This window comes from Fundulus heteroclitus, chromosome 16 (genome assembly GCF_011125445.2).
Source record: "Fundulus heteroclitus isolate FHET01 chromosome 16, MU-UCD_Fhet_4.1, whole genome shotgun sequence".
Classification (NCBI taxonomy): Eukaryota; Metazoa; Chordata; class Actinopteri; order Cyprinodontiformes; family Fundulidae; genus Fundulus; species Fundulus heteroclitus.
Window position 1 is genome coordinate 1 of NC_046376.1, and position 20,794 is coordinate 20,794.

At 42.2% G+C, this 20,794-nt stretch overlaps 2 protein-coding genes across 2 annotated transcripts; both read left to right on the top strand.

Annotated features, from left to right (window-relative positions):
• Positions 1 to 1,150: 1,150 nt before the first annotated feature.
• On the top strand, positions 1,151 to 15,549 carry LOC105923193 (SE-cephalotoxin; the record flags this gene model as incomplete). Its single annotated transcript, XM_012859088.3, is given in 4 exon segments — positions 1,151 to 1,314; positions 12,032 to 12,114; positions 12,221 to 12,268; positions 13,254 to 15,549. Coding segments are annotated over 4 exon segments (1,935 nt in total), but the record flags the coding sequence as incomplete, so codon positions are not given.
• A 2,148-nt stretch (positions 15,550 to 17,697) lies between these two features.
• On the top strand, positions 17,698 to 18,711 carry LOC118566304. Its single transcript, XM_036147972.1, has 2 exons — positions 17,698 to 18,492; positions 18,601 to 18,711. Exons 1-2 carry the CDS (start codon positions 17,698 to 17,700, stop codon positions 18,709 to 18,711), a joined length of 906 nt encoding a protein of 301 aa, XP_036003865.1.
• Positions 18,712 to 20,794: the final 2,083 nt, after the last annotated feature.

Sequence of the window (20,794 nt, forward strand, 5' to 3'; positions counted from 1 at the left end):
TACAATCAAATAGTCACATGTCAGTATGGTGTAGGGTGTGTTAACATAACGACTTACCAATCAGATCGTTTTAGAGGCGGGATGTTTTTTTGTTTTGTTTGTTCTGCGAATAACCACACATTATCAGACAGAAAATAATAATTTAACAGAAATCATGAACCACAGGTTAAATGTGTTCTAAGTTAGCTCATTTAACTCATTCCACATTCTTTGCTCACTGAGGATGTTGCAGCCAAAGCAGGGAAGTCTTTTGTCAGGGGGTGGGGTTTCCTAGCTTTGTCTGACGGGAGAGAAGCCAAGACTGGGAATCTATTTAGAGCTCTGCAGACTCCCAAACATCCTCAGCATCCTGAGACATTGATCATGATTTAATGATCATGATCAACGTAAACTTTCTGGCAGGAATCCATAAACATTTTCATGGGTTTTCCAGATAAATTCCTGAAAGTCACGTCAGACCCAAACAGCTGCAACGTCACTAAAACACCTGTACACCTGTACTGTCTTATGAAATGTTACGGTTCTCACTTGGAAATCACAGGACTATTAATCTTATCTTCATGATAAACCCATTTGCTCATTTAAAAAAACTCAGAACAATTAGTCTTCTTTTCATTTAGGAGATTATCTGAACAGCTTGCATGCTCTTTAGAAATAACAAAAGCATTCCTCTTATGTCAGAAACATTCTTCTACATTCCTCGTATAAAAAAAATGAAGTAATTTAATCAGTAAAACAATGTGAATGTAGTCCTGATTTTTCCTCCAACATGGCGGTGCAGGTCATGTTTCTGTGGCTGGGGTTCTCTGAGACTGGCCACAGTTGGCAGCAGCATTGTCACTTTTCTTTTATACAGTTTTACTTCCTTTAAACTCTGCCTAAAAGTTTCTGCAACTTTCATGAGAAATGTTCCCAGGCGATGGTTTAGTCCAGGGTCAGAGTGAAAATCCACAGAAATGTCCTGGAAAAGGTCCTTAAAGCTGCCTGACTGGCTCCTTCTAATATTTGAGAGATTAATTCACTGTTTATGAGTTCAAGGATGTTTTGCATGGTTTTCCTGGTGCTAATAACTATAAATATTAAAGTATTATTTAATAGTCCCATTTATCAGAGACCTGTCAGCACATTTAGCGGGATGTCCTGTGTTCAGGTTGCAGGTGGAGCTGTTGGGCTCTTGTTCTCGGTTCCTGAGCTGGTTAACGACTGCCAGAACCTGGACAACAATGAGACTGAAGTCAGCGAGACCCTGAGGGAAAACGCCAGGGCCATAAGGACCTCCGCTCAGGAGACAGAGGAAGAGTTGGAGAAAATAAGGTATGACAAGAAAATGATGTGTAGAAAAAACATGAAAATAAAGCTAAATATGTTTCAGATTTTCTTGATACCATCGCTGAAGTATATGTAGTATTATTTAATATGACATGTATAACATGGCAGCTGAAGATAAAAATATGGGTTTACTGTATGGACGTACCTGAATCCAAGGAACTGTAGTTGTTTGAGAGAGTGTGCTAGTGTCTGTAAAGTTTATCCATGAGAAAAATGCTCAATAGTGGTTGTGAAGAGCCAAAGACCCCCCCCCCCCCCCCCCCCCCCCCAAAAATCCCAGATGCCCAAACGGACCCCCAAAGTAAAGGTGCCCAAGAGGGGCCAACATAGGACGGCTCCAAGGAAACCCCCCAGCCGCCGCAATGCCGAAGCTCCCAGGAGCCGCGGGGACGAGTCCGTGGGCTCCGTCGGCAGCCAGCTACGCTGGAGTGGAACCGGTCATGGGCCCCAGGGACCCGAGGCCCCAGGGGTCCCAGGCCCCGCAAAGCAGCCACCAGGAATGAGCCGGCTTAGTGGGCTCCGCACTAAGCGGAGACTTGAGGTGTCCTTGGGTTAGGGTTAAAAAACATACACAGTCTCATTCACTCCTTCCCACCCTAGTGCCCCCATGCACAACACACAGACTCTACAAAAAAAAGACACACGAAGACACACATTCGCATGTACTATTCACATCCCATATTACCAGGTCCAAGCACCGGCACCCCAACGGGGTACCAGGTCCCTGGACAAGGGAGGTGAACCCTAAAATCAAGATTGGGGGGGGGGGGGGGGGCGGCACCACCAAAACCCAACCGACCCGGTAAATATGTTTCAAATTTTCAATCTGAGATCAATTACCTGCATTGAAACTGGAACGGCTTATTTGAGGCATTGCAAATTCTTTAAATTTACTGAAGTCTTAACATCGTCGCTCAATGTACACCCACCAAAATAAACCGACATTAAATCATCGTACATCTTCTCTCTGTTTTCTCTCATCTCTTAACTTCAAGCTGGCTGAAAAAAAAATTCTATCATTTTGGAGATTTTTCTTTATACAAAACCATTGATCATACATAAGTCAAACTTTTGCACCAAAGCTGATCTAATTGCACTGGTATTAGTTATCTAAAACCTGAGAATTGCGGTTGTCTTCTTAGTGACCAAAAACACCCCTTTGACTTCTATCCAGACCACATTTATTTATCTGATGGCTACACTGGCGTTAAAGTTTACATTCTGGGGAGAAGGCCATTTTATTTAAGATAAATAGACATTAATTTATGTTGTCTGTGTCTCTTTCCATGTAAAGCACTTTTGAGGGTCCTGAAAGACACACAGGATCTAAGCTGAGCTGACAGTGAGATAGATGAACATGATTTGATGGAGGGGGGGGGCAGTTTGATCCTCCGAGGCGACACGATTCGGTTCCACATCAACAATATTAATGCAAACCGATCAGTGCTATTGCTGTTCTTTCAGCCATTTAAGCACGCCAAAGCTGTATCCTCCTGCAGTGTAGATAAAGATTATTTTATGCCAGGATATTATTGTGATTGATTAATTATTTAAAGCTGGAGTTTAAAAGGTCTGAAATGGTTGAATGTTTTGGTAGTGACGAGGCGGCCTCTCCATCGTCCTGTCTCGTTCACTACAGCCCGCCTCACCCGGTTCGTAAATTCAGCTGCAAAGGAAAGAAAACAATTATCAGAGACAAAACACTTGGAACATACACCTATTTATTACTATTGGAATACAAAGGGGAGACACACACTTACAACTTTATCCTAAAGCTGGGGGCATGCAGCGACGTGTCACCATTAAACCTCAGGTAACTCTTACTTGCCCTGAATCCCACAAGAAAATTGGGTGAATTTATAGCCTTGAACGACCCTGCAGACTCCATCCTATGTGAACTTCAGACCACAAAGTTTAACAATAGGAATTAGAACTTAGGTAACTGCTTACTAAAATAATACGAAAACTAATCATATATGTCAATAACAGTTTACCTGACTCCGCCAGATAGATTTGCTCCGCATATCCATCTGGAAACCTTCCATTGAAGTAATTTTGGGAAGGGGCGAAAATACTGGTTAGCTGATTGGCCTATGTTGGTGATAGACGGGCCAAATAAACCAATCAGATTCGTCGTCGCTCGTAACAGAGCGACGACGAAAACACAACCACAAGTCAAGCTACTCTTGCTGCTGCAGGTAAAGGCTCGTTAGCTCAGCAGAGAAATACTCTGTAATTCCGATAAAACTTGCTCGATAGCCGCGCTAACGCTAGTTTCATCGGCTGAAGCCGCCATGTTCTTTAGACTGAACTGACGCTCCTCGTTGCGTCACACCTCAACCCGCCTCAAAGCCAACGCTGATTGGACGTTCGTTTTGTGAACGGCTCCAAATTTTCTTTAACGGAGAGTATCCAGACTGATCTGCGAGTGAAACCTTGAAAGCTCGCGAGATCAGGATGGTCTCACGAGGCTAAATAACAGTAGCTTTGTGGATATTTGAAGTTGTTGAACTAATTAACTAAAGAAAAAATGAAAATATCCATGTCTACATTTTAGCACCATGGTGTGCAGAGGGTGCAAGAATAAAAGAGCAAAGGAGTGGATTTAGAGAATATTTAACAAAAATGCCCAGAGATTTGATTTTTTTTTTTATCCTTTTGCAGAGAAGCCCTTCAGAAGCTGAATAGAATTAAATCCATCATCGAGAAGAAAACCAGGAGCCACGTTGAGAAGGGCGAGTTAATTGCTCATGCAATTAAAAACTCACCAGACCCATTAGTAAAAGAGTGGCTGGAAAACAACGCAGAGTCCGAGGACTTCTTCCATCTGGTGGATCTTTGGTACTTCATCAACCAAAAACTGGGGGAGGAGTGGGAGAAGAAGAACAAGAAGGATCGGGAGAGGAGGAAGATTGATTTGGTCTTCTTAGCTCATGGAGCGATTGAGAACTTCATGATTCCTGCCAGTTGTCTGCTGCCTCTGCCGTCCATCACTGACGTCCTGCTGTATCCTCCCTGGAACTGCCTCCTGTCTGCTGAAGCAGCCTACAGCATCGCCACAGGATGCATCAAGCCTCAGGACAGGCAGTTTGGGTGCAGCAAACAGCCGGGCGATTGCCCATTTTCCACTGAAGACCACGTGACATTCCCTCTGCCCAGGAACTGGAACTCCATGAGGCAGTCTGGAGCTCAACTGATCCCTAAAATTATGGTGGCACCTGTAGGAACAGCCAATGACAAGGCCTTTGAATATTTCATTGCTCTAGAAAACTATTTTGGTTCACCAGCAGCCAACCGGTATCTCATCCCATTCCTCGCCCCCTTCATCGGCAGAGTCCCCTTCTTCGTCGTCACCTTGGCCTTGTCCCTGGTGCTCTTTTTCTCAGGGTTTGAAGCCACTGTCCACCTGGCTGCCTGCCTGGAAAAATCACCCAGAAGAGCCATGATGGAGGAGGAGCTCCTGAGGTGGCAGTACGCCTACACTGTGGACAACACAGTCATGACCGTTCCACTGGAAACGTTCAACTCCACTGTGTTTAACATGTTCAGGGCTGTTTTTGGTGACGTGGTTCGCTCTTCTAACCGCTGAAGTGGAGAAGTAAAGTACAGGCTAGTCTGGATCAGTTCAGATAGGCCACAGAAAATGATAAATTCCCATGTTTTTTTCTTCACAGTACATATCAGGATGTTCATGGGGTCTTAAAAATCTTAAATTCCCTGAATTATCGTGTTGCAATCTTATTTGTTTTCCCCAGTAGGCTTAATTTCTTCATGCTATGTAACGGCCATGTCGCTCCAGCGACTATTTACAACTAAAAACACGCAGCCAGGCAATCGGCTTTTGTCTTATTGGTTGGCCCATATCCCTCCACCTGATGGTCTATGTGCAGAAACAGAAGAAGTAGTGCCGTTGTTGTCATGGGAAAAAGCTGATTAAGCAACATTTGGCATCAAAACGATCAGTTTCAGGCTTGGTTAAAGTCCGCCTCGAGCAGCGATGTTGAAGCCTGCTGCTTATGCAATTAAAACAGCATTAAACTGGGAATGTTGAATGGGAATCTTAAAGATCTTAAACACTGAAATAAAAGTTATAGAAAAACAATATAATTCCAAAACATATAATTGTGAAACAATTTTTCCAAATCCATTATTTTACAACAAACTTATGAAACCAATTCTTCTTCAAGAGTAAAACTGGCTTTGATTTCTCATTCAGCCATAAAGGCTTTACCAGGAGAACACTGAGACCATCCCTGGTAAGGTGAGGATGTCTCCCCCTGGAGGACAAACCATGGCACAGTCAGAGAGGCTGAATAAAACCAGGATGGCCTGCAGGCAACGCCGTGCACAGACAAGCTGGGGGTCAGGGGCTGAAGTGGAGAAAATGGGCACCGTGTGCAGCGCCGGCACATGGAGCTGCCTTTGTAGAATGAGATTTTTTACAGGCACAGCTAGAACAGCACATCTGCCTAAAAAGTGGATCAGAACGCTGCAGGTGATCCAGAACACTGCTGCCCGCATCCTCACTAAGACTAAAAACATAGAGAACATGGACCCGGTTCTGAAGTCCTCACTAAGACTAAGAACGTAGAGAACATGGACCCGGTTCTGAAGTCCTTCCACTAAGACTAAGAACGTAGAGAACATGGACCCGGTTCTGAAGTCCTCACTAAGACTAAGAACGTAGAGAACATGGACCCGGTTCTAAAGTTCTTAATGGCTCCCTGGATCTCAGAGAATAGACTTTAAAATCCTTCTGTTAGTCTATAAATCCCTGAATGGCTTAGCATCTAAATAAAGTGCTGAAAGCCTGAGTTCCTTTAAATCAAGATTAAAAACACATTAGTTTAGGATTTTAACTGTTCTAGTTAAACTGTTTTACTGAAACATCATTAGTTCAACTTTGTAGACCAACTGTTTTTAATATTTGCTTTTAGTTTCTATTTTCCAATTTTTAATTTTCCTTATTTTTTTCCTACATTTTATTCCAACTTTCTTTTATCCTGTTTTTATGTTCCTATATTTTAATAATGTAAAGCACTTTGTGTTGTCTTTGTACTGAAATGTGCTATATAAATAAATTTGCCTTACTACAAAGCTACTTTTGAACTGTTTTATTATTACTATTGTTACAGTTAAGAATATCAAACTAAAACAGGTCAGAGCTTTAAGATCGCTTTATCCAATTTGTTCCTTAACACCTTGACCCTGGTTCTGACTCTGACCTTTCTTCATCGTTCTTCTCCTCCTCCTCCTTTGTAGAAGCTGCTGGTTTGATCCAGTCTTTAGGATCTGAAGGAGCTGGAGCTCAACCAGCAGACATCTTTTATAGTCATGGTTTGTGACGAGGCCCCTTTAAAGGTGCAACATGAAACGTTCTTCATAACAAAATCAGCAACAGAAAATTTGGTTCCCTGGGACAGATTTTCCAAATTTTCTAAATCTCACTGCCAATTTAAATATAATAACTATAAATTATAGCCCTTAGAAACAGCCATGATGAGCAACACTGGCTCTGAAGAAACCATAGATCAACACAGTGGGTCAAAAGATGTCAATCAAAAGAGGAGGGTGTACACAAGCATTTTGAAACCAGCATCTTTAAAATAGAATAGTTATTTCCATCATTTCTTTAGCTGTGTTTTGTTATTGTCTCAGGCTAAAAGGGATTCTATTTCTTTTTTCAAACTCATGGACAATCAGCTTTGATGCTGCTTGGGTTAAATTAAACTGAATGGAGTTATAGTTTGAAGGATTTTGGTGAGTTTTAGTACTTTGTGACTTGTTAATCGAAAAATGTTTGCCGCAGATTTTCACAGCAGGTCAAAATTTTCAGATTTCTTTCTTTTTAATAAACCCTGTTTTGTGTGTGAAAGTGTTTAGAGTGTACAGACGCTGGATACATGAGGCCCCCTGAGGAAATGAACCAGATCTGAATCCTGACGTCTGAAGCTGGCCATGTTTCAGAAGAGGCTGCTGGTCCTCATCATTTGTAGTTTTGCAAGTTTAGGTTGTTTGGTACCCGCCTTTTTCCAGAGGGAAATGAAATGGAAGTAGGTTCCAGTAGTAGTCTAAAGAAAATAATGTAATTATCGGCTAGATGGATGGGAAATATTTAAGAAAAATAAACTCACGTGCAACAGTTTACATACAGGGAAATTAAGACCTTTGTTAATGGGTATGAAAGGAAGGAAGGGAACAAAACTGCAACATGTGGATGGGAGACGGAAATTAAATAGGCTAAAAATGGAAGACCTGTAGATGTTTCAGATGATGTTAAGGTCCAGTTTAAATCAATCAATCAATCTTTACTGTCAACTACAATTTGCCTTGTAATCGAAATTTCACTTCCAGTACAACCGTCCATCACATACATAAACAAACATTTTGGGGAACGATTGACTGAGGCTTTGCGTTGCCAAGGAACTGCCATTTGGGCGCAGCCGTTAGGCGCGTCCCTCCAAACTGCCCCGGACCCCGCCTACACGGTGCCCACAGGGGCGCATCACAGGGGAGGTGAAGGAGATCAGATGGACTAGTTGTAGCACAAATATGACCAAACCTGGTGGAATCCACTGAAAAGTACCGCTGGTGTCCCACAGGGCAACACTTTGACCCACTGGTGTTCTGCATGCTGAGCCAAGTTCTTCATACAGACTCTGTGGGCAGAACTTCCCTCAGACGTTTGGGCCGCTTCCTCTTGCCGACTCGACCCAACTACTGGGTCCATAGAGACTTTAACGACGGCGAATCAGAATCAGCCGTAAAAATTGTTCCAGAAAGCACAAAGTTTGCCTCCAGCATGATTTCTGCAGACCTCAATGAAGTGAAGCACCGCTGGGCAGAAGAATGGACCAAAATCCTTGGAGAACAGAGGCTGAGTGTTCTTGGTGGTTCTACCAGCCGCTGGATCAGAGGCTGGACTCATGTTTTACTGACATAAACTGACGGTTTTTCTCAGGCAAACACCACGAGGGGATCCGCGTCAGGGTTCCCTCCTGAAGTGGAGCGTCTGGAAGGAGATCCTCGCTGTTGGTTTGAAAACATGTCAGAAGATCAGGTTTCAGACGCAGCTTTGAGGACTGACCACCAGGGGCAGAAATGAGGTCAGACGTTGGAGCTGAAGGAGAAAACGGTTAAAGGAGGCGTCTGAACGGACATATCTGCTGGAACTCTGATGAAGAGCACTCTTCTTCTTCACAGACACATCTTCCTGTTACCAGGGTGACATGTTATCTGGTGACGCTCATCATTTGATCTGAAATGAACAGATTCATTGAGTTTACACCTGCTGACTGGGGAGCTGCTGTCTGCTGCAGATTTATCACAGATTCTGAGATCTGCTCCCATCAGAGGACAGGTGGACTTTTTCAAAGAGATGTTTCATTCAGCGTGAGGAGCAGCAGGGCGGGTCTGAGCTGAAGAACCTATAACAAGGGGCCCTGATTACCCCCCCCCCCCCCACCCCCCAGGTTACCTGGAAAGACCAGGTGACTTACAGAAACCTGCAGATCAGCGAGTTTAGTCAAACACTGCTGCCCCTCTCAGCAAATATTTAGCTGCTGTTTATTTACCATGTCCATGGAGGGGGGGGGGGGGCTTCCTGGCAGACCAGTGCATGACCTGCTTAGATGTGAGGGAGGGGCGGGTTTTACTGTAAAGAGGGAGCAAAGCTGCCAGGAGGTAGATGCTGTGACAACAAAGGTGGCCTCATTGATGATTTTATTTATTGTAGCTCCTTACACGGCATAAGGCAACCAAAGACCTGCGCAGGAGATGAAATCAGAATAAGAGAGGTAAACAATAACAATAAATTAGCAAAAGACAAGGACTGGTCTGATATTCTAGGTGTTTTAAAAGCCAGGGTTAAAAGATCAATTAATATAATTTAGGTGCTGAAGCTGAAAAGGCTTCGTCTGCCCTGGACACGTCCAGTCCCAGGAAGCACCAACAACATCTGATCTTCTGATTCAGAGCTCTTCCAGTAAGATGCAGGAGCTCAGGTTGCTTACAGCTTACGACATTGCAGGTGGAATAAGGCAAAATTACAATATAAAGTGCAGCAGTGATCAGAATGTTACAATGCAGGAGAAAAACAGTGCAGAAGAATGTTCCAGCATGGCTCAGAAATAATGGTGCAAAAAGGCATTAACATGAAGAAGTTCAATGCAGTGCAAAATAATATGGTGCAAAAATACAGAAAACGTTCAGTTGTGTAAATTTAAATGGATTATAAAAGTTCGGCAACGCTGGTAGTGCAAAATAATGGTGCACGTGTGAAGAGCATTTAAACGTTTAAAACAAAGCATTTTGAAATCAGTTTTGGAGACGGTGGGAGTAAAACTGATCAATCCCACCATAGAGGAAGTTGCAGTAGTCCAGTCTAGACATGAATAAAGCATGAATGACCCTTTAAAGGGCATCAAAATGAAAAATACGGCTTTGGCGTCAATAACAGCGTTACCAAGTCTGCTCATTATAAAAATATTTGTTTTTATTAAGTCTCTTATAAATTTCGTGTGACACAGGTTTCGGTTTATTGGGCTTGTTTTTGGCCGTAAAGTCTCTTATTTGGGCAACAAACTAAACAACTATGAACAAGAGCTATAAGTAGACCCTCCCCCGCTGCGCCTAGCCGTCCCCCACACATCGCCCTCCATCTCCGAAATAATCTAAAAATGGGCTCATATGCACCGTCTGCATAGACACCTCTTTCTCTCTCCATCTAGGTGCTGTGAGAGTTGTACTGTGGGGTCTGGTGGGGGGGGGGATTTATGACAGTGCATTGTTCAAAAGGTCCTTTAGGGGGAGCACCATTCAAAAATGACTTTAGTCCTTTACTTTTCTCTTTCATTGTTTCTAATCGGCGTTTGGAGCTTCAGGTGTTACTAGATCAAACTCTCCTCTGTGGTTCGATCTATCCAGCTCACTTGACAGATGTATCTAACTCTGCTCTCTGCATCTTGACTCTTTATTGACACTACTGACATAACATGGCTGTAAAAGTTATTGTTAAATATAACTCTGTTTTTGCCATCAATCCCGTTTTCAAATCCCTCTTCATGCAACAGCATCATCAAAAATGGAGAATTGATGTTACAGACCTGATCTCTGATCATGAAGAAACAGCAACACAGAAATAGAAAACCTGACATCATGGGGATGAAAACCATGTCTTCCTTGCCTGGAGAACTGGGTCGGCCTCTCTGCTACAGCTCTCCACTGGTTTAAATCCTACTTAAAGGACTTTTAGTGTCAGCAGGTAACTTTACATCAGATGACATAAATCACATGTGGGGTTCCCCAAGGTTCCATCCTGGGTTCCTCCTGTTCTAGATCTACATGCTCCTCTAGCTCAGATCATAAACATCATCAGCTACCATCACTATGCAGACGACACACAGCTCTACATCACCATGTCACCAGGTGACTATGAACCAGTTCAGCCTCTGAGGAAATAGAAGAAATCAATGCAGGAGGAGACAAAATGTTCTTTAACTGAATAAAAACTAAACTGAAGGAATAATTTCTGGACCAATAGAGGAGAGATCCAGAGTTAGCTCACAGCTTCAGCTGCTTCAGCTAGGAACCACTGATCAGGCCTGAAACCTGGGAGTAGTGATGGACTCACACCTGAACCTCCATCTGAAGACAAAGTGGACCTTCTAGAACCTGGAGAACATTTCCAGGATTAAAGGACTGATGTCTCAGCAGGATCTGGAGAAAATAATCCATGTTTATCTTTAGTAGAACTGATCACTGAGAACATGGACCCGGTTTTGAAGTTCTAACACTAAGACTAAGAACGTAGAGAACATGGACCCGGTTCTGAAGTCCTTCCATGGTTCCCTGGATCTCAGAGAATAGACTTTAAAATCCTTCTGTTAGTCTATAAATCCCTGAATTAGCACCTAAATCCATCACAGACTTGTTATCAGGGCATCAACCCTCCAGACCACTCAGGTCTTCTGGCTCCAGCCTGCTCTGCAGAACCAGAACCAGAACCAGAACCAGAGATGGAGAAGCAGCATTTAGTTCCTATACTCCACTGATCTGGAACAAACTCCCAGAAAACTGGAAAAGTGCTGAAAGCCTGAGTTCCTTTGAATCAAGATTAAAAACACATTTATTCAGGTTTGCCTTTAAATGTTATTGTTTTAGTTTATAGTCTAAATTGTCTTATATCTTGACCTGCTGCTACTATTCCTTTGCCATGTGCTTTCCTCTGTAATGTTTGTCTTTTCTTCTGTTTCTATTCAGCTCTTTGAATTCTTGTTACTGAAATGTGCTACAAACAAACTAACCTTCCCTTTAAATTTACAAACCGTGAGTAAAGAAACCAGAAAAATAATCTACTGAGCAGCTCAGATTTGTGAATATTGCGTAAAATCTCTTTCCTTCCATTTTAGAGTTAGTTTATTTAGTGTTCCAGTCAGTGATGGTCAGTCAGATAAGAACCCAATAAAATATGCAGGCTGCATAGACCAGCTGTGGAAATGTTTACAGGGGATGAAGACCTTTGCATGGCTTTAGGTTTGGATTTCATTGACATGTTAGGCAAATGTTGAGTTTAATAGATCTGACTTAAACCTAACCTTTGAGAGGACTTTGACTTGTCAATAACGACAGAAATTATGGACCTGTGTAGGGGGGTGGGACTTTCTGTTCTTTAAAGTTAAAGTCAGCTTCATCCATCCTGCAGAGAGCAGAAGTTTCCTCTGACGGACTCTGGTGAGCAGCTGATCCTCCCTCTGGACTCCATCTGCTCCAAAGACATCCTATCAGGTCTGCAGGGTTTATTTTCACGCTGATGTTTAAATAGTGGAACTGCTATGGATCAGGTTTTTATGTGCAGTTGTCTTAATGATTTACTTGATTTTTATTTTCTCAGACAGAAAAATCCTTCAGCTGTCAGAGAATAAAAGAACCAGAACAGCAGGTAACTGACCAGGTTTCTTCATCCAGAACATAAAGATGTCCATGTTTGATGTTTGCTATATCAAATCTTCCTCCTGACCAAAGTCTAGGTCAGAAGAAGACAAATCTGCATTGGAAGGACGTCTAGATATAGTAAAAAAAGTAATTATTTGAATATCCTGCGACTTTGCAAGTTCTCCCACTTAGAGATCATGGAGGGATCTGAAGTTTTCATCCTAGATGTGTTGTGCAATTATACACTGTTCAAAGTTATTTATTGTTTATTAAATAACTCTCTGTCTGTTAAGTATTGTCTGGTGATAATCAGCCCTTAAGCTGATGTCAGGACAATGGTTGAAAGGGATGAATTCGAGCACTAGCGATCTTTTAACAGCAAAACCTGCACACACATAGAATAAAGGAGTCACAAACTTCATTTTAAGTTCAAGAATTTAATAACAGAAATAAAACTAACATCCAGAGAACATCACTATGTAATGCTGTTTATCTGAATTAACACAATATTTCCATTAACAAATCCTCTCTACTAGGCTAGTGAAACTTAACTAAACTACTAAGCAAAATGGAGATAAAAAAAAGGAGCTAAGCTAAGGAACTATTTACATGCAAAAACAAACAAAAGACAAAAAAAGTTCTTGGTCATAATCAGAATAATCCAGTGAATACCATTCAGATCTGATAAAAAAAACATGGAGGGTCATGAGTTTGGCAGCAATCTCTTCCTCAGGGTTACCTCTACAGATAGCTCAGAATACAATGCCCATCGTGGCGAGCTGAGTTCCTCTTAGAACCATTGTCTAGAACAAGCTACCAGAGTGATAAGTTTACTCTGTTCTTAGAGTAATTCACTTTGACTTCAGACTTCTGGACTGGTTGTACCCAACTCGGTCCTTTAACTATATTTGGAAGATTTAGCAGTGTGTTGATCTACTAAAGCCTGTATATGTCTTCATACTTTGGACTAATTTTTATTCTCTATTTTCTAGTGATGGCTTCCCGACGCTGGGCCGGCTTGTTCCTGTTAGCCTCGTTGATCCTTCTTCTGCACTGGACAAACACCTCTGCTCGGTCTGTTGATGACGCACCACAGGCCCAATCCCTGCAGCGCAGAGCTCAAAGAGAGCTACCCGACAGTACCAGAGAGTGGGTGCAAGCATCTACAGAAGTCGTCAAAAGCAGTCTGACTGTCATCAAAGAAGTGATCGAAAACATTCCCGTCGACAAAGTCACAGATGTGATGAAGAGCTTCTCTAAGTTCGCCAGCCTGGCACCCGGCATCGGAACTCTGGTCGCGTCCGTCCTCAATATGGTCTTGGCGTTAATCCCTCAGGAGAACCCGGTGCTGAATGAGGTAAAGAAGGGGTTTGCTGAGGTGAACCGGAAGCTGGACTCTCTCTCCATCCAGATCTCGAACCTGGCAGCAGATGTAGAATGGTTCAACTATGCCAGCGTCTACTCTAGAGACGAAGTCACCATCCTCAACGCCTGGGAAAAGTTCAATGACCTTCGTCAGAACAGCAACTTGGTGCAAAGTGCAGAAGAGAGACTCAGACTGGCTGAAATATTCACCAGCTACTATGAAAACTCAGGAGCCGAGTCCAGTGTGTACAATCTTTACCGCTACCTGACAGTTGAGAGTGCATCTCTGCATGAAAACCTCAACAATCTGCTGAAGAAGAAGTTTAAATGTGGCATTAATATAATCGGCAGATACAACTTGTACTTCAGCAGCTTGTTGTGGAAGGGCATGGTGCTCAACCAGTTCTACTGGAAGCTGATTGGTTTCAACACAGAAAGCAAAGAGGCTGAACATGTGCAGATGTTCAAGAAGGTCTCTGAAGCCCAGCTAGCCGCCATAGACTACTGCTTACAGAATTATGAGCAGTACATGAAGAAAGATGTGGAGGAGACTGCTAAAGGACTCAGTGCTGATGACAAAACTGCTGTGGCACTTAAGGTGAAAGAGGTTCTGGACAAGAAGTATAACTGGTACAAGTGGGTGGTGGTGGTCTACAACAAGGCAGACAAAGACAATCACCTGGTGTTTGGTGCCACTGAGGTTGATGCAGGGAGCATCATTGTGCTTGTGAGCCACACTCTCCATGGAGCTCAGATAGATGTCCCATATGTTAAGAAAACTGCAGAAACCTGTTTCAGCAATGAATACTGCACAAACATCCGAACAGATCAATGCCAGGAAAGCCACTCGCCTCAAGCCTGGGGGGGTGATTCTCTTCCTGTCGAAATTGTTTTTAATAAATATGCCATAGTGTCACATGTCACCTACAATGAAGAATTTGCAGAGTTCCCAGCACCTCTTCATCGAGTGGGCTGCTCCTGGTCAACTGGTGGTGGAAGGATTTCCATACATTTCTCCAGGAAGCTGCCTGTCTGTACAAATTATCCCTGTCAGAACAACGGACGGTGTGAGAGAGTCCTGGACTCAAACGAATGGTTCTGCCGATGCCCCACTGGATTCTACGGAGAACACTGTGAGCAGCGCATTGACACAAGACCAGCACCCAAAAAAGATGCCATCTTCCCCCCCATCAAATCCATCCAGGACAGGGTCAAAAACCTTGAGCACAACCTGGAAAAAATCATGAACAGATGTCGCATTTCTTAGGAGATTTCTGCAGGATTCTGATGGATGACACCAATGACTTAATTCCAACCGACTGCTAAAAGTCATCTGAAAACCGAAATTACAGCAAATGAACAAGAACTGATGAATCAGAAAAGACTGGCCCTGCAATTCAATAAACCGCCACAAGATGGCAACAAATATTCATGTTTCAATAAAATGCTTCTGAATAAATTGATAGAAGGGATGCTGTTTATTTCTAATGAAAATAAATGTTAACATTTATTGGAGTTTATTTTCTCCTGGAAGCCTTGGGTTCAGCTGTTTTAGCTATTTAAGCTTAAAAACTGCTAAAATTTATGGACAGACAAACAGTTTATATTGTGCTTTAATATAACCCCCTCAGCAAAGCTGTAAAGTATAATCACCAAAAGCAAAGGTAAAACAGAAACTACATAAAAGACATGAAAAGACACACACACACACACACACACACACACACACACACACACACACACACACACACACACACACACACACACACACACACACACATATATATTCATGTGTGTGCAGTACTGATAAATGATGCACCACAGGGTTCTTTTTCATTGGCTTTTTTTTCACTCCACTAATTCTCACCTGGAGATGATTGAAGGAAACAGTTGATGGATGAATAAAGAGGTGTTCTGCAGCTATTTTGTTGTGTTATCCGTTCTTAATTTGCTCTGATTTCATGAATGATGACAGGAATGTCTTTGTTGAGTTGGAGGAGCAGCTCTGCTCTGCTCTGACTGCAGCATCAGGATGAAAACCTGTTTCTTCTCCACCAATCACAGCCGCTCTCTGACTGAAGGAGGAAAAGAACTTCCTGATAAAAGCGCGGCTGCAGAGAGGAGACACTTTGCAGACAATCAGCGGCAGCATCTGTGCAGAATACTGGTGCTGCGGGCACGCAAACCAGTTTTATGTTTTAATGTCCATAGTGGCAGGTTTGGTGAGGTGGACTTAATGAATGAAATAGTCAAGAAAAAAAAACAGATTAGAAGTTAAAACTGGTCATAATGCAGGTTTTTATTAGATAGCGGTTCCTACATTTCCCTTTTCATGAGATCAGATTCAGATATCTGTCTGTGACCGGATGATTAGTGATGGATTTTATCACACAGCAGAAACTACATGCTGGGGGACATTAATAGTTCCTGTGAGCTCTCTGATCAGCTGATCTCTGCAGCAGCTTTCCTCTTGGTCACAGATTAGTTAGGTTATCGTCCTCTGTCCCTCAGAACAACAACTCTTTAACAACCAAACACTTGTTTATTTCTACAGCTGCGCTCTAAGAGCCAGCTAAAACCTCATATAAAACTCAGCTGCAATAGGAGAACATTACAAATTAATGTTACATTTGTGATTACCTGTGATTATTAATACTGCATATTTAAACGACCCAGAGCTGTATGTTGAATATAAAACAGGCAGGCTGACTTTTACACTAACTAGTACTACTATGCTCTACTGGCGTCAGTATTTGCAACACTTTTTCTGTCTACAAGTAGAAATGGACCTTCTGCAGGAATGTGAATTAATGTGTGGATCTGAAGGACATTTTAATTTGTTGACCTACTTCAGGAATAAATTATTTGACTTTTACTGACTAAGTTTAAATTGATCAAATTTTATGGCCCTAACTTATTTCTATCATATGGATCTAAGGACAAGATAATTTTCTCATCATGATGCAAATCCAGCTGGAAGCTCTCAGAGAGGGTTCCCAATCTTGTGTATCATAGCCAGTAGGGCTGCACAATTAATCACATTTTAAATATAATCACCATTTAAAAAACACTATTTCCAAATCCAGAAGTCTGCAACTTTTGGCTACGTAACAATTAATGGATCAGACGCTTCCTTTAGGTGTCAGTAACTTGTTTAAACTGGGTTTGCCTCACGTGGAAGGGTAGATTGCTGCAGCAGTGAGATGATCCTGTTTTATTATTTGTTTTAGAGTTTATATAATTATACTTTTTTACCAGAAACTTTCAGGAATCTCATCATAGTGTTAAGTACCGGTCAGACTGTTTAATACATAGACTTCTTTGCTGGTTGCACTTTATGTTCAACAAGGATTGATGTCCAACTCAACCAGCTGTTCTCTTAAATATCAATATTCTGATTAACCAAAACAGTTAATTTTTTTTTAAAATAGACCTTGTTTATAGCTAACTTCCACCCAGCTGTGTGACCGGCTGTTTCTCTATCAAGCAGTTAAATCTTTTCTAAAACATGAAGACGTTTATTGAGGGGAGGGGTCCTTCTCACCCTCTGAGCTGCAGGGGGCGCACCTGTCACTTAAACACTGAAACACTTTAACTTTCCCTCCTTTAAATGAAGACAGTATTTTCCTGTGGTGCACACTGGAAGGCTGGGGACGTACCTAGCAACGGTTGCTAAGCTGATGTGCATCCCTGAGTGGAACTTCTGCATCACAGCAGCTCCTGTGATGGTGATGACATCACAGGAGCTTCTCTGCCTTAGAAGACCATGTAACGGAATTATTCTCTCCTTCTGGCACTTTCTTTGTGAGAGACAGATGTGTTTTTGGTGAGAGAAAACGAGTTAGTTAGCGATACCTTGCAATAGTTTGTGATTTACGATTTTTACAATTTTTACAATTTCTACGATTTTTACAATTTTTACGATTTTTACATTTGATTCAGTTTTACGATTGATTTAGTTTTACAATTGATTTAGTTTTACAATTGATTGATTGATTGTCAATCCCAGAGCAAACGCTGGGATTGACAATCCCAGCGTTTGCTTTACGAACCCGTGCAAACAAAGAAGCCATGAACGACTCCACCAGTTCAGGGGCTCCAGAAGTCCCAGCAGACTTTATGATGACATTGATGGAAGATTTCTTTTTGTCCATCTCAATGGAGCAGACCGTGGATTTGGCCGTAGGAGAACCCAATGATGACACCTTATCTAAGCTAAAGGAGCTGGTGTTGGATGTTGCCAATCTATGTACCGCCTTCATCTACAAAGCACGCTTCACATCTGGGGATGTGGAAACCGTTGTGGGCAAGTCAGTACTAACATCATTTCTAGACTTCCTTAACATGCGTCCAACCACTCAACCCAAGAGCTTTGACATCTTCAATAAGCAATTAGTCAAACTTGTCAAAGAAAAAGTGAGCTATGTCCTCGGCCCCATGGATGATCAATTAGCTTTTTATGTCGCTGAGATGGACAGACTGGATATAATGCTTCCACATGCAGAGATACTAATAGAGGAACTGTTAGCTGAGAGGTGTATACAACATCAGCAGAGGAAGCAAAACGCTGCTGAAGATCAGCTAGATGCCCTCAATAGGCAGCAGACAGAAGAGCTTCAGCCCATCGGTTTTGATCGGGGTGATTCCCAGACTGTGGAGGAAAAACCCACTCAGAGATCTCGGGGGTCCCTCCGTAGGTACCACCATTTGTGGTTTGAGATGTTACCGGTGATCCCAGAGGAACCAGAACTCGAGGAGGCAGAAGCAGAGATCAACGAGGAGAGGGATTTTATTCCTGAGGACAAGGAATCAGATCTGAAGCTGGTGGACGAATTCATTTCTGAGGAGCTTTCAGCGATGAACAAGGTGAATTACTTTATCTCTAAAGAAAAGAAATCAGATCTTTAGATGGTGGATTGATTTACATCTGCCGAGATTTGTGAAATGATGAAGGTCAATTATTTTATGTCTAAGGAAAAGGAGTTGGAGCTGAAGATGGTGGACGAATTCATTTCTGAGGAGCTTTCAGCGATGAACAAGGTGAATTATTTTATCTTGAAGACGAAGGAATCAGTTGAGCAATAGGGTGTTTTAACTAGTCCACAGTTTTAAATAAACACTGCATGCGTTGGAACAAGAGGAACTATAAATAACAGGAACCAACCCAGATGATGATGATAGACATAATATTTATTGCTCTGTTTGAACAAAGTACTGATAGAAAGTTTTCTACCCAATCAATATATGTAGTTGATAGTAAGATATTCAAATGTTTTGTTTGCATGTGGACTTTGCTTTCTAAAAATATATATTCCAGTGTATTCCTGTTTTACAAAATATGCAGACAGAGATTTTATCAAACAACAGGTTGAATATCTCAATTATACTAAATTGGGGCTTGCTAAAATCAGCCTTTTTATGTACGCTTTTGGGGAGGGCGTCTGAAAAAAAGAGTATGTACACTTTTTATTTGTTTTCTTTTAATAGACTCAATAAGGGTGTCTATGATCTGCTCTTAATGTGTTTGAGTTTGTGTGTGTTAAGATAAATTATTTTATCTCTAAGGAAAAGGAGTCGGGGTTGAAAATAGTGGAAAAATTCATCCCTGAGGAGCTTTCAGAGATGAACAAGGTAAATGATTTTATCTTTAAAACTAAAGACTCAGATGTTTAGATGGTGGATAAATTTATATCTGATAAGATTTCTGCAATGATGAAGGTAAATTATTGTATCTCTATGGAAAAGGAGTCAGAGCTGAAGATGGTGGACAGATTCATCTCTGAGGAGGTTTTAGGAGTGAGCAAGGTAAAGAAATGTATCTTTAAAAAGAACAAATCAGATCTTTAGAGGGTGGATGAATTTATATATGAGGAAATTTCTGAAATGATGAATGTATAAATAATTTTATCTGTAAGGATAAGGAGTCAGAGCTGGAGATGGTGAACACATCCATCACTGAGGAACCATCAGAGGTCAAGGAGATTAAAAAGATCATCTCTAAACAATGTTTACAGACCCAAGATATCTCAGAGGATATCATTGAACCCTGTAAAAATCAAGGGTTGAATGACAGAGCTGTTCCAGTAATCACAGTAAAACAGCAGAACAAAGGAGTTGGAGTGAAGATCAAAACGTTTCTTCAAAAATACATTCAGCGACGATACAAGAGAGTTGCACCGCAGCAGTCGTTGGCTGTTAAAGAGGAACCCAGTGAGGAGGAGACGGATGTCGCAGGGCTGAAACAATCAGTGTCTGAGGAGCAGACACTTGACATCTTGAGAGCGGTCTCTGGAAAGACTGGCTGGTCACAGGCCAACCGCTTTATCTTGCTAGATTTAAAGGACTCATACGCAGAGAAAGCAACACTTTCTCTTTGTAATGAGAAAATGCTGAAGACAGCAGAGAAACCCATCCTCAAAAGGGTTATCTCTTTTGTCGGCAAAGCCCTCTCTAAGCCCTTTAAAAAGTCCTGAGGGCCACCTGAAGTGGTCCGGTTAAACCGGGCAGGTTTCCAACAACTTTGGAAACAATCAACACAGCTACATTCACTGACAAATCTTTTCACCCAATCTTCACCAAGTCAGCACCCAATAGTCATGGTCTGAATCGGACATTATTTCATCCACAGGCAGATAGATGAACGACGGGTGTCAAAAATGTTGACTCCAGGAGGCCGCTACGTCAGAAAGGGCCACCAGAGAGCATGAGTGGTGGCACGGTGAGTGAAGCAGTGGTGTCACAGGCAGCTACCGGAGCGTCCAGCAGTCAGTCGGAGCAGCAGGTGAAGGTCAGTGAACACAGAGTCTGTCTCGCAGGCTCCTTAGACAGCATCACCAGCACTTGATGGAGTTGGATAGGGTTTGTGTTGTAGGTTCATGTGAAGGTGGGTTGTAGAGATGCATTAACCTAGCTGATGGAGCATTCAGATGTCCTGGTGAACAATGATGGAACCAGACATCTGTAAGCCCCTCATGCTATGTATTTAGGCTGTTTGGGAGTTTTTCTGTTACCATTGGTGGATATGTGAGGTGTACAGATGATGATATTACCCCCCACCACACACACACACACACACACTCAAACACATTAAGAGCAGATCATAGACACCCTTATTGAGCTGGGCTGGACTATGAAGAATGGAACCTGGGACCAGAAACTGGAACTTGTA